The 15282-nt window shown below is 42.1% G+C and overlaps 1 protein-coding gene and 1 non-coding gene across 2 annotated transcripts; one reads left to right on the forward strand and one right to left on the reverse strand.

The window, feature by feature from the left end:
• Positions 1-856: 856 nt before the first annotated feature.
• LOC129834829 (ras-related protein Rab-11A) lies at positions 857-14068 on the reverse strand. Its single transcript, XM_055900129.1, has 5 exons — positions 13875-14068; positions 12590-12785; positions 8084-8277; positions 7663-7743; positions 857-7542 (listed from the first exon to the last, which is right to left on the reverse strand). Exons 1-5 carry the CDS (start codon positions 13912-13914, stop codon positions 7406-7408), a joined length of 648 nt encoding a protein of 215 aa, XP_055756104.1. The 5' UTR covers positions 13915-14068; the 3' UTR covers positions 857-7405.
• Positions 14069-14243: 175 nt separating this feature from the next.
• trnaq-cug (transfer RNA glutamine (anticodon CUG)) lies at positions 14244-14315 on the forward strand. The gene has a single exon. It is a non-coding gene; the product is annotated as a tRNA-Gln (tRNA).
• Positions 14316-15282: the final 967 nt, after the last annotated feature.

Genomic DNA, 15282 nt, shown 5'->3' on the forward strand with positions numbered 1-15282 from the left:
TCCACAGTCAGGGCTATCAACTTGAAACTCATCGCTATCAAGGACATCCCTAAGATGAACCTCACTGAATTTGATATTGATACATTAAAAAAAATATATATAATAATTACAGGGTTACTAAAACTCATTCTTTGCAAATGTAACTAAAGCTCAGAATGATCTGCAGTCATCATCTCCTCGTGAACCATGGCGTCAGATTCACTCCACATTTTGTATGTAGACTCTTTGTATCAGTCTCTAATGGTTTTGAGATTTATTTTTGTTTTGCTGCATTCAAATATGGCCACACTGTACCTCTATATGTACGTTAGCACATATGCTAATGCTAAAATACTGTAAACATCTTCATTTTTTTTTGTCAGATTATATACCAAAATCTGGAGTCAGACTCAATGAATTATCTTCAAATGAATCTGAGAATGATTACTTGCTGCATTCAAAGTCACACACGCTATACCACTAGATGACACCATATCACACCAGGGCTATACGAATTAAACGGATGGACAATGGGCCATGAAATTTGGTATGTAAACCTAATGTGTATGTCCTTAGAAGCTGTGTGAATATAAAGTCACTGCAACCTTAGATGGCAGACCAGTTGGTGGCACTAAAGATGTCATTGGCACCACTATAGATGTCATCGGCACCAGTATAGATGTCATCGGCACCAGTATAGATGTCATCGGCACCAGTATAGATGTCATCGGCACCAGTATAGATGTAATTGGCACCACTATAGATGTCATTGGCACCAGTGGCAACATAGGATCTAGAGCAATACCTATTGATCAAGTGGACTTTGTTTCATGCAAATGAATGTTAGATTTAAATTATGAAGATTAACAATATGAAATATCTTGATTAGTATTTCTTTATTATCACATTGTTGCCTTTTTATGTGGCTTACGCAGTCAGCATATATAACACTCAATACATGAAGGAATTGGCTTTAAGAATAATTGCCTGCTGCATTCAAAATAACCAACCTACATTACTAGACTAAACTTCACTTGCATCATACTTGTGGTATTGAGATAAACATGGTAATGCTTTCACTGATTGCACATAAAGGAAGATAGTTCATACATGATTGAGTGCTTGCTTTGTTATCTAACTGATCCTGTGTCCTTTCTGTCATCCTGTGAACCCCGTTCATTGCTGCTCGCTGCTATTTTCCTAAATGAAAAGCATTGAAGAAAATTGGAATTTCAGTGTAATTGATCCCAACCGTGCTGCTCGCCATGTATTCCTTGTCAGAAAATACTGTCCGATACTTTGTTACCAAATTAAATGTCCAATAAATGTTACCAAATTAAATGTCCGATAATTTGTTACCAAATTAAATGTTATTCTGCCTTTGTATGCAAATACCAACTGAGAGAGTTGAAATGTTTATGACTGGTGCGCTTTATTAATATGAATTGATAACTTAAGATTAAACAAAAACACAATTTTACAATTGATCAATCTGTACAAAACATAAAAGCGTCCGTTTCGACTACCCCCCCCCCCCCCCACACACATATATAATCCTCCAAATGCATTGAAATTACATCGTTTGACTTTCAAATGTTTTACAATGGAATTACAATCAGTTATAGTGACAGCATGTCATTATAGTTCGACAACAATCATGAACCAAAGACACAGTTCATTAAAAAACAATGGAGGTATATGAGAAGGCTTGAAATCATTTTTCAAACAAGGACAAAAACATTCACTTCTCTACACTTCCATAGACTGCTAGTTCGAAGTGGTATCCTATATACCCTATCTAGTGCACTACTTTTGACCAGATCCCTATGGGCCCTGATCAACAGTAGTGCACTAGATAGGGAATATGGTGCACTAGTTGTGTGTTGACAGGCTGACAGTACCGTCTGTTAGATAACGCCATTGGTACTGTCAGACGGACACACTCAATCAATAGCTACCTACCTTTGCTTCTATACACACACACGCACACGGGGCTCAAGCGCTATATTTCCATGGTTACAATACCACCATCACACACAGATACAGCTACAGTAGGAGTTCAACAGAACACTCTGAAATAGCCTGGAATCACAACTGACTTAGCTACATTTCACTGTTGTTTCAAATGGTGAGCGCAGCACTCGAGTCTGGTTTAACCAGGCTAACTCTGAAATATTAGTAATGTGATTTAGCAGGAACCTCCGTCCTACATCAGTGATAAGAGCAGTGGAACTATAGATGGGTTGCCTGGCAACGTTACAACAATGATGTAAACTGATTTATGTTTTCAATAAACATTTAGAGACTAAATAGTTTACATGTTGTCAATAATCCTATGATTCTAAGCCAACCCTGTCAGTTTCCCGCCTCTCGGATGCGCGCGCCAGGGTTGGCGTCAATTCCATTTCAATTTCGGAAAAGTAAACAAATCACAAAAAATGTTTTCATTGAAAAGAGAATTTGAACTTCGTGAATTGACTGGAATTGAAATGGAATTCACCCCGACATCGGTTTTGTACGTAAACATCCCACCCTTATACAGGATATGTAGTGACATTAGTGCCACCAGGAATGTCATTTGAGTTCAGAAATGTCATTTTAGTTTCTGGTGGTAGTAATATTAGCCTGGGTGCCAGTCTGTTTATGCTCTCTTCCCAACTCCATATGGAACTGTCATGTAAAACATGGTTTGGCTTGACAATGGACTAGGCAAAAACAAAAACAGATCTGAGACCAGGCTATAGTAATATCACTACATAAGAGACAGATCTGGGACCAGGCTATAGTAATAAGAGGCAGATCTGGGACCAGGCTATAGTAATAAGAGGCAGATCTGGGACCAGGCTATAGTAATAAGAGGCAGATCTGAGACCAGGCTATAGTAATAAGAGACAGATCTGGGACCAGGCTATATTAATAAGAGGCAGATCTGGGACCAGGCTATAATAATTAGAGGCAGATCTGGGACCAGGCTATAGTAATAAGAGGCAGATCTGAGACCAGGCTATAGTAATTAGAGGCAGATCTGGGACCAGGCTATAGTAATAAGAGGCAGATCTGAGACCAGGCTATAGTAATTAGAGGCAGATCTGGGACCAGGCTATAGTAATTAGAGGCAGATCTGGGACCAGGCTATAGTAATAAGAGGCAGATCTGGGACCAGGCTATAGTAATATCACTACATTAGAGCCTCTATGGACGTGTTAGGCATGGCATCTAGCTGCAGCATCCAGGTGGGGATCAGCAGGTTACATTACACCTCTCATGGTTGGGTTTCAAGTCCATTTTAATGCAGTCAAACCAGGAAATACATTTCAGTTTACTTTCTGGATTGTCTGAACTGAAATGGAGCCCGACCGTGACATCTAACCTTAGTTAGCCACATCGTTTACACTCATCACTGTTCCTCTGCCTAAAGCAGGTGGCTTATAGAGAGAGAGGATATACATGAGGGGTTTTAATATGGAACAAGCAGACCTCAGCAGAACAGATATATACTACTACTACTAATAATAATAACAATAATGACCTAGCTACATACGTAAGGCATAATAATAATATTGGGACTATATTAAGGAAGTAGAAAGCCATGTGTTGAAGTAAGAGGCAGCTTGGTGTAAACAGGCTTTAATGTGACGGACTGTGATAACACTGGACAACGTGATAAGAGCCAGACCAGATATGGGCAAAAAGTACATAACTGTGTCTAAAAAAATACTTTTAAATACTTCATATTTTAGAAAAAACTGGGAAATAATTTTAAAGTATTTTCAAGTATTTTGAGGTGCGCGTGATTTAGCTTGGTGGGTTTGCACTTTTGGGACTATTCTGTTGGTCCCATTGAACAAGGCAAACAGAATCAGCTCAAGTATTTAGAAGTATTTGATGCAGGTCTGTCTGGTGATAGCTGGAGCTATATAGAGGGTGGTTGGCCGGTAAGTAGATACGTTCTATGGTAGATGGGAGTAGAGGTGGTTAGTTGGCCAGTAGGAACGTTCTATGGTAGATGGGAGTAGAGGTGGTTAGTTGGCCAGTAGGAACGTTCTATGGTAGATGGGAGTAGAGGTGGTTAGTTGACCAGTAGGAACGTTCTATGGTAGATGGGAGTAGAGGTGGTTAGTTGACCAGTAGGAACGTTCTATGGTAGATGGGAGTAGAGGTGGTTAGTTGACCAGTAGGAACGTTCTATGGTAGATGGGAGTAGAGGTGGTTAGTTGACCAGTAGGAACGTTCTATGGTAGATGGGAGTAGAGGTGGTTAGTTGACCAGTAGGAACGTTCTATGGTAGATGGGAGTAGAGGTGGTTAGTTGACCAGTAGGAACGTTCTATGGTAGATGGGAGTAGAGGTGGTTAGTTGAGTTATTGGATTTTAATGAGTGGTAGAGGGAGGCACTGAGAGTGAACAGCAGCTAACCTAAATAATGTGACCCAGCATATGGATGTCACCCTATTCCCTATCTAGTGCACTACTTTAGAATAGGGTGACATTTGGTACAAAGATCCAATCTATGTTTTTAAAACATGATGTTTTACTAACAGATGCTTCTTGACATGAATGCAAACTGATAGACATTCTGATTGTGAATACATAACTAGACCAGTAATACAAGGCTAGATTACCAGCCTGATTATGAACACATAACTAGACCAGTAATACAAGGCTAGAATACCAGCCTGATTATGAACACATAACTAGACCAGTAATACAAGGCTAGATTACCAGCCTGATTATGAACACATAACTAGACCAGTAATACAAGGCTAGAATACCAGCCTGATTATGAACACATAACTAGACCAGCAATACAAGGCTAGAATACCAGCCTGATTCCTATTGAATAGTATCTTGTCAGCAACTAATTTCATGACATCTTTTTTTCCCCACAGTTTGATATTTCGTCAAATAAAATATGTCAATTAATATTCTCTGGTATCGGACTGTCGCTGCATAGACTATAGTATAGCATCACATTTACACTAGACGTAGTATACATGCATATTCAAGAGAAGGTATTACTTGAAGAGAAATACCTAGAATGTGTTGGTTAGTCTATATGTTGTTTCCATATTTCTGCTTGACTCATTTCATATGTATATACTGTATTCTATTCTACTGTATTTTAGTCTGTGCCACTCCGCCATTGCTCGTCCTAATATTTTATATATTTCTTAATTCCATTCTTTTACTTTTAAATGGTGTGTATCGTTGTGAATTGTTAGATATTATTGCACTGTTGCACAAAGCATTTCACTACAACCGCAATAACATCTGCTATACATGTGTATGTGACAAATAAAATGTGATTTGACTTGATTTTAGTTGTTTGGGCCAGAACACTACAGCGGGTATCATTATTCTGTAGTTTGATCATGTTGAAAATAGGAACCTAATGTGTAATTTGACTGACTAATGCTATTTCAAGTCACAAAGTAAAAACAGAAATACCTTATTCTCTCCCATGTTTTTCAATGAGGAAAATGTGCAATTGGAATTAGGTGTATTTCCTGAATTGAAATGAAGTCCCTGACTGACTATAATGCTAGTCACTTCCTGTTACAGACATCTCTGACTATGTTTTTAAAGACGTCTGTAACTATGTACGCTCAATTTATCCAAGAGAGTTCAGAAATGTTTAAATGGAAAAAATTCTATATTAATTCACCACGGTCACCGTCTAGCCAACTGCATCCTCTGGGCAATGGTAGTGTTTCACATTCAGTCAGGGAGTTACGAAAACTCCGTGATAGATTCAGTCAGAGAGTTACGATAACTCAGTGTAAATTCAGTCAGAGAGTACTGATAACTCAGTGATAAATTCAGTCAGAGAGTACTGATAACTCATTTATCTTTTAAACGAAGATAAAAAAAACATGCAAAGCGGTGCCATGAAGTGACATCATCATTATCCTAACATGCTAAGCTGACCTGCCACAGACTGACTGTAAACAAAGTGACGAATTCTGTGTCCCAAATGGAACCCTATGGGCCCTGGTCACAAGTAGTCCACTATATATGGTAGGGCATAGGGTTCCATTTGGGGAAACGTTTAAAAAGTGTTTTTACAAAGCTGTTGTTCCTCTACGTGTTAGGTACTTTGATGCCTGCCCTGTCTGTCCATTGGCATGGTTGAAGCCATCCGCAAACAGATCTAATGCACAAGTCTTTACTTAAGCTATTTACAGCAATCAGATCAATTGTCAAACTCCACCTATCGCAATGGACCAGGGAGCATACATTCTATCTAGTACACTGTGCTTAATACATCCACATGTTTGGAAAAACCTACCGTTGTCAAACAATACATTGTACTAAAGAGAGAGGGAGGGAGGCTAACTGATGGGAGGGGGTCGTAGACAGATACACATCAGAGCATTCTCAGTGTGTTTCAAATACATACACATTAGTAGGAAATATGATACAATATTTGAAGAAAAAAAAACGTTTAAAAAAAGACAGGTAAAAAAAAATCAAGGAACACACAAAATGGAAGTCATAAATTGAAGAAAATGAAAAATCACATGAATATATTAAGACATTTCTGTGTAAGACATGTCAGCGCTTCAACAGTATTAAATCTAAGTGAGAAATATAAATGCCTTCCTGTCTGAAAAGGCTCAGCTGGGGAACACACTACTCCAGACACTGACTAGGCTTCTCAGATCATGATCAGTAGGGAGGGAGAGGAGGGGAGAGGAAGAGGAGGGAGGGAGAGGGAGTGGAGGGAGAGAGAGGAGGAGAGAGGGAGTGGGGGAGAGAGAGAGGGGGAGAGGAAGAGGAGGGAGGGAGAGAGGGACAGGAGGAGGGAGGGAGTGGAGGAGGGGACTACTCCTATGAGACTGAGTAAGTGGGTGCATCCGGTTTACCTCACCCTGAGAGCCGGGTGGGCCAAATTCACACATTTGAGAGACCATTTAATTGGTTCTAAAGTGAAATCTCCACCCAACCGGGTTCACCGGGCGAGCTAAAACAAGATGGGTGTACAGGGTATATGAGGGGGTAGAGGTGGGGTTTACAGGGTATATGAGGGGGTAGAGGTGGGGGTACAGGGTATATGAGGAGGTGGAGGTGGGGTTTACAGGGTATATGAGGGGGTAGAGGTGGGGTATACAGGGTATATGAGGGGGTAGAGGTGGGGTTTACAGGGTATATGAGGGGGTAGAGGTGGGGTTTACAGGGTATATGAGGGGGTAGAGGTGGGGTTTACAGGGTATATGAGGGGGTAGAGGTGGGGGTACAGGGTATATGAGGGGGTAGAGGTGGGGGTACAGGGTATATGAGGGGGTAGAGGTGGGGGTACAGGGTATATGAGGGGGTAGAGGTGGGGTTTACAGGGTATATGAGGGGGTAGAGGTGGGGTTTACAGGGTATATGAGGGGGTACAGGGTATATGAGGGGGTGGAGGTGTAGTGGTAATGTGGGCGGGGCTAGATGTTCTGACAGCACTGCATCTTTGGTTTGTTCTCAGTGGGCTGCACCTGGATGTTGACCACATTGTTGCTAGGAGACATGTCGCTCTCCTGACGCTCTGACATCTGCTTCTGAGAGACGATACGATAGATTTCTGATGGAGGGGAGAGGGAGAAAGGGAGGGAGAGAGAAGATTGGATATGACAGTCTGTCTTGCCAAGATAGCAGATGAAATCAACAGGTGTGACAGAAAAAAAGAACATGACACACACACCTGTCAGAATGGTCTGGAAAGCCGTTTCAACGTTGGTGGAATCCAGGGCTGACGTCTCAAGGAAAGACAAACCGTTTTTCTCTGAGGGAACAAAAACAACGGAAGAAAATAAGTTAGAGGCTGTACCAGTTATGGAACATTAGAGACTACCAGTTATGGAACATTAGAGACTACCAGTTATGGAACATTAGAGACTACCAGTTATGGAACATTAGAGACTACCAGTTATGGAACAGAGACTGTACCAGGCTGTACCAGTCATGGAACATTCCACAGGAATGAATGCCAGCATAAAAAGTGACATTAAAACATAAATTTTTTGTGAGAAAGCAGCATCATAAATGAAGGAAAGTAGAAAACAGAAATGTATGCAGCTTGTTCAGCGTCTGACACTAGTTCAGAACGGCGAGGCATCTCTAACCTGCGAACGCCCGGGCCTCGTCAGTGGGCACGGCCCGGAGGTGGCGCAGGTCGCTCTTGTTGCCGACCAGCATGATGACGATGTTGGTGTCTGCATGGTCTCTCAGCTCTTTCAACCACCGCTCCACATTTTCATAGGTCAGGTGCTTGGCGATGTCATAGACCAACAGGGCCCCCACCGCGCCTCTGTAGTACCTGCACCATGACATCATCAACAGTGGACAAAGAGGCATGGTCAATTTTATCAATAAAAGCCAGCGTACCATTATAGCCCTTTTAACAACAGGGCACAATGAGCTTTACAGTACCCCGGTCTAGATCCTCAATGAGCTTTACAGTACCCCGGGCTAGACAACCAATGAGCTTTACAGTACCCCGGTCTAGACCCTCAATGAGCTTTACAGTACCCCGGTCTAGATCCTCAATGAGCTTTACAGTACCCCGGTCTAGATCCTCAATGAGCTTTACAGTACCCCGGTCTAGACCCTCAATGAGCTTTACAGTACCCCGGTCTAGACCCTCAATGAGCTTTACAGTACCCCGGTCTAGATCCTCAATGAGCTTTACAGTACCCCGGTCTAGATCCTCAATGAGCTTTACAGTACCCCGGTCTAGATCCTCAGAGCTTTACAGTACCCCGGTCTAGACCCTCAATGAGCTTTACAGTACCCCGGTCTAGACCCTCAATGAGCTTTACAGTACCCCGGTCTAGACCCTCAAAGAGCTTTACAGTACCCCGGTCTAGACCCTCAATGAGCTTTACAGTACCCCGGTCTAGACCCTCAATGAGCTTTACAGTACCCCGGTCTAGACAACCAATGAGCTTTACAGTACCCCGGTCTAGACAACCAATGAGCTTTACAGTACCACGGTCTAGACCCTAAATGAGCTTTACAGTACCCCGGTCTAGACAACCAATGAGCTTTACAGTACCCCGGTCTAGACAACCAATGAGCTTTACAGTACCCCGGTCTAGACAACCAATGAGCTTTACAGTACCCCGGTCTAGACCCTCAATGAGCTTTACAGTACCCCGGTCTAGATCCTCAGAGCTTTACAGTACCCCGGTCTAGACCCTCAGAGAGCAAGCAACAGCACAGTGGCTAAAAAAAACTCCTGAACTCCTATCCACGAGGACATGATAGTACTGTGTCTGACTGGACTCCTATCCACTAGGACACGATAGTACTGTGTCTGACTGGACTCCTATCCACTAGGACATGATAGTACTGTGTCTTTGACTCCTATCCACTAGGACATGATAGTACTGTGTGACTGGACTCCTATCCACTAGGACACGATAGTACTGTGTCTGACTGGACTCCTATCCACTAGGACATGATAGTACTGTGTGACTGGACTCCTATCCACTAGGACATGATAGTACTCTGTCTGACTGGACTCCTATCCACTAGGACACGATAGTACTGTGTCTGACTGGACTCCTATCCACTAGGACATGATAGTACTGTGTCTTTGACTCCTATCCACTAGGACACGATAGTACTGTGTCTTTGACTCCTATCCACTAGGACACGATAGTACTGTGTCTTTGACTCCTATCCACTAGGACATGATAGTACTCTGTCTGACTGGACTCCTATCCACTAGGACACGATAGTACTGTGTGACTGGACTCCTATCCACTAGGACACGATAGTTTGTCCATGACATCGCCATCATTATGATCTAAAAGGCAGAACACACTCCTCCTCTGAGACACTTGATACCTTACGTCCCCAACTGTGTTCATACTGACACTGAAGTATCCTCCCTGCTTCCACACCAGCACCAAACATACATTGAGCACAGGACAGACAGGAGCACAGGATACAGTAACGAGTCTCAGTGGGAGCACAGGATACAGTAACGAGTCTCAGTGGGATTACAGGATACAGTAACGAGTCTCAGTGGGATTACAGGATACAGTAACGAGTCTCAGTGGGATTACAGGATACAGTCATGAGTCTCAGTGGGATTACAGGATACAGTAATGAGTCTCAGTGGGATTACAGGATACAGTAATGAGTCTCAGTGGGATTACAGGATACAGTAATGAGTCTCAGTGGGATTACAGGATACAGTAATGAGTCTCAGTGGGATTACAGGATACAGTAATGAGTCTCAGTGGGATTACAGGAAAACACAATGGTTTTAGCTACTTTTACATGGTGAAAGGAACTCTCAATTATGAGCTCAATTGCAACTATTTTAAAAACATATATTTGATACGGCTTTGAGATACGGGGGGCGTGAAATGCACATTGGCCATTGTGAGTGCATAGGCCATATTGGACCTCATTGGACGGTAGGCTACAACTGCAATGGGTCTTTTACATTAAATGTACTGTTAGATTAATACATGGCTACTATAAATTGGTTGTTATCTTTAGAGTTAGTGATCTAGCTAAAGGTGTTTTGAGTTTCCACTTCCTCAGGTGGCGAATTCGCCCAAAATAAATCCTCCTATGATATTAGAACACATAGAGATGCAGGTAATTTCATCTCTATTGAACACTCCCCGCCGGCATATCTCCCACTCTGGGGCTAAGCTTCTCATCATACATACATACATGCATACATACATACCCATACATACATACCCATACATACATACTGTACATACATGCATGCATACATACATACATACCCATACATACATACATACTGTACATACATGCATGCATGCATACATACATACATACATACATACATACATACATACATACATACATACATACATACTGTACATACATGCATGCATACATACATACATACATACATACATACATAGTGCCTTCAGAAGGTATTCATACCCATTGACTTATTCCACATTTTGTTGGATACAAAATTGATACAATTTATGTTTTTTCCCTCACCCATCTACACACAATACCCAAAATAATGACAACGCAATGCCCTGACGCAATGCCCTGACGCAATGCCCTGACGCAATGCCCTGACGCAATGCCCTGACGCAATGCCCTGACGCAATGCCCTGACGCAATGCCCGGACGCAATGCCCGGACGCAATGCCCTGACGCAATGCCCTGACGCAATGCCCTGACGCAATGCCCTGACGCAATGCCCTGACGCAATGCCCTGACGCAATGCCCTGACGCAATGCCCGGACGCAATGCCCTGACGCAATGCCCTGACGCAATGCCCTGACGCAATGCCCTGACGCAATGCCCTAACGCAATGCCCTGACGCAATGCCCTGACGCAATGCCCTGACGCAATGCCCTGACGCAATGCCCTGACGCAATGCCCTGACGCAATGCCCTGATGCAATGCCCTAACGCAATGCCCTAACGCAACGTCCTAATGCAACGCCCTGATGCAACGCCCTAATGCAACGCCCTAATGAAAAATGCCCTAACGCAATGCCCTGATGCAATGCCCTGATGCAATGCCCTAACGCAATGCCCTAACGCAATGCCCTAACGCAACGTCCTAATACAATGCCCTAACGCAATGCCCTAATGCAATGCCCTAATGCATTCAGTGGTCAAATCTCAGACAACTGAACAGTGAAATGGACAATTATTGTTTTAGGAAAGTAAAAAACAATAAAACAATAGACTATAAAGTTCTGCATATGCTACACATCGAAACACAAGGAATAGTGTTTTGTAATTAGTTACAGGCTGTTAAGGACATGTAAATGAGGCTCATTTGGCCAACATTCCTCGTTTATTGATTGCGTTGGTGTAAATGGAATATATTACATGACTAAGTGGGTCTAATAAATGGAATATATTACATGACTGTAAGTGGAGTCTGCTAAATGGAATATTACATGACTGTATGTGGAGTCTGATAAATGGAATATATTACATGACTGTATGTAGAGTCTGCTAAATGGAATATATTACATGACTGTAAGTGGAGTCTGCTAAATGGAATATATTACATGACTGTAAGTGGAGTCTGCTAAATGGAATATATTACATGACTGTAAGTGGAGTCTGCTAAATGGAATATATTACATGACTGTAAGTGGAGTCTGCTAAATGGAATATATTACATGACTGTAAGTGGAGTCTGCTAAATGGAATATATTACATGACTGTAAGTGGAGTCTGCTACATGGAATATATTACATGACTGTAAGTGGAGTCTGCTAAATGGAATATATTACATGACTGTATGTGGAGTCGGCTAAATGGAATATATTACATGACTGTATGTGGAGTCGGCTAAATGGAATATATTACATGACTGTAAGTGGAGTCGGCTAAATGGAATATATAACATGACTGTATGTGGAGTCTGCTAAATGTAATATATTACATATGGATGACCGGTAAATTTCTCAAAGGTTCAATAAATAAAATTCTTCCCGGGTCACTTGTCCAGCGCCAAATCTTCCTATTGTAAACTCTGGTACAGATCTAGGATCAGCTTACCTTCCCCAATCCTAACATTAACCATTAGTGGGGGAAAATGCTAAACTAACCCCAGATCAGCATCTAGGGGCAACTTTACCCTACAGCATTACTCACGCTGAGGTGATAGCCCGGTAGCGCTCCTGTCCTGCCGTGTCCCAGATCTGAGCCTTCACCGTTTTCCCATCCACCTGGATACTGCGGGTGGCAAACTCCACTCCAATGGTGCTCTTACTCTCCAGGTTAAACTCATTCCGGGTGAAACGAGAGAGCAGGTTGCTCTTGCCCACACCCGAGTCTCCTATCAGAACCACTAGAACACAACGTTAATGGCTGATGGATTCAATTCAATAAAAATCTTTATTGACCCCAAAAGGTCAGGGCCGGATTACACACACACACTTGAATTTTTCTCTGCCTCATGGGCCCCTGCGTTTTTGGCCCCCAGGGCTTCAACCCATGTAACCTCCTGCATTAATCAGGCCCTACCAAAAGGTCAATGTGTAGCAATTACATGGGGATATGACATAGTTACATCACGTGGTGCTACATAGACAAGATTCCATCGCATAAAATATCTGACTACCACCATTCACTTTTGCAGTGACACGGTCAAACATCCACAGTGGAGTGTAGCTAACGTTAATTCTTAGTCTATCATCCACAGTGGTGTGTAGCTAACGTTAATTCTTAGTCTATCATCCACAGTGGAGTGTAGCTAACGTTAATTCTTAGTCTATCATCCACAGTGGAGTGTAGCTAACGCTAATTCTTAGTCTATCATCCACAGTGGTGTGTAGCTAACGTTAATTCTTAGTCTATCATCCACAGTGGCGTGTAGCTAACGTTAATTCTTAGTCTTAGGCTTTTTATGTTAAATCAACTTCAAATAGAAAACAACAAAACAGATAGCCACAACACGTGACATCTGTGACATTTAGATTAAACAGCACAGAGGGGGAAAAAACAGGAAAGGGAGATTATAACGTCACATTATTTATCTACGGATGAATGTAGCTAGATAATAACCAATGTTCGTTGCATGTAGCTAAGCTAACCAGCTGGCTAGCTAAACTAGCAATCTAGCTATCTCGGGAAACACCCCGACGTCACTTAATCATACAAAAGTCAGCATTGTTTAGAAACAGCTGCTAACGTACTAACGTTAGGCGTTTGCGTAGCTAACGTTGCAATCCAACTGCTTCACAATTTATGTTTATAACTGATCATCAATATGTAGTTTTCGTTTATAAAACAAATGTGTCAGTGCTATTCACACACCTATATTATACTTCACAGACACAAATTGAAAGGTTTGACTGTTAACGTTAGCTAAACAGCTGCCTAGCTAACGTTAGCTACCAAGCTAGCTTTGATATCGAGAATCATGCTGTAATGATACCTTTAAACAGATAATCGTATTCATCATCTCTGGTTCCCATTTTGTAAAATATATGAGTATTTCGTTTGTATAAGCTGTTTAAAATGCGACGATTTAGCAAATAGATTTTGAAACGCTCCGTTAGCTAACGGCGACGGGTCTGTTTTCAGACTGACACTTCCGGGATTTTGTTGTGACGTTGTCTAGCTAGGGGAGGGGGAGAAACAAAAAGGCCGATATTCCTTGTAACGATATGAATTGCAGGCACTTCAAATAAAAATGCACCAGTGAAGTAGTACTCCGCCACAGAAAATAACCACTACAGTGCAGTGGTATTCTTATTACATAGATAACATTTATATACACAATATGAATGATTATGTAGCACGGGGTTCTATGGTGTAATGGTTAGCACTCAGGACTCTGAATCCTGCGATCCGAGTTCAAATCTCGGTAGAACCTAATTTTTCCCCCTGAAATACGGCGCAGATCCACAGAGAAGGTATGTTCTGATGGGAGGTGCCATTAGAAAGCCGATCAAAATACACTACTTGTATAAAACATCACGAACACCTGCTAATTTCATGACTAACCAGGTGAATCTAGTTGAAAGCTATGAACCCTTTCTGAAGTCACCAGTAAATTCCACTTCAATTCAAGTGTAGAAGAACGCTTTCGACACCTTGTAGAGCCCATGGCCCGACGAATTCATGCTATTCTGAGGGCAAAAAAGTGGGTGCAATTTAATATTAGGACCGTGCTACTAATGTTTTGTACACTAAGTGTATACATCCACATAAAAAACCCATGAAAACCCACATAAAAAAAAACTAAATTGGATTTTAAGAATAATGTGATTTGCCACTAGGTGGCAGACTAGTTCTGATTAGGCTACCTTTCTAGTACTAAACTCCGCGGGGGAATTATAATTATGATAGGATCTAGGGCTAGGCTATCTACACTGAAGAAAAATCTAAACGCAACATGTAAAATGTTCGTCCCATGTTTCATGAGCTGAAATAAACGACCCCGGGAAATGGTCAATTTTGTGCACACATTTGTTTACATCCCTGTAAGTGAGCATTTGTCTTTTGCCAAGATAATCCATCCATCTGACAGGTGTGACATATCATATGCTGGAGAAGTCTGCTCTTCGCTGATGAATCCCATTTCAACTGTACCTTGCGGATAGCAGACAGCGGGTACGGTGTTGTGTGTGAGAGCAGTTTGCTGATGTCAACGTTGTGAACAGAGTGCTGCATGGTGGAGGTGGGGTTATGGTATGGGCAGGCATAAACTACGGACACCGAAGACAATTGCATTTTATCGATGGCAATGTCAATGCACAGAGATACCGTGACCAAAACCTGAGGCCCATTGTCGTGCCATTCATCTGCTGCCATCGCCTCATGTTTCAGCATGATAATGC

This window comes from Salvelinus fontinalis, chromosome 35, assembly GCF_029448725.1.
Source record: "Salvelinus fontinalis isolate EN_2023a chromosome 35, ASM2944872v1, whole genome shotgun sequence".
Lineage (NCBI taxonomy): Eukaryota > Metazoa > Chordata > Actinopteri > Salmoniformes > Salmonidae > Salvelinus > Salvelinus fontinalis.

Bases quoted from the DNA above. Each gene is read 5' to 3' on its own strand.
- LOC129834829 (XM_055900129.1), bottom strand. From the start codon at position 13,914: ATGGGAACCAGAGATGATGAATACGATTATCTGTTTAAAG. The intron at 12,786-13,874 runs GTATCATTACAG...GTTGTGTTCTAG, and splicing joins ATACGATTATCTGTTTAAAG to TGGTTCTGATAGGAGACTCG. The intron at 7,744-8,083 runs GTTAGAGATGCC...TTGTTCCCTCAG, and splicing joins CGAGGCCCGGGCGTTCGCAG to AGAAAAACGGTTTGTCTTTC.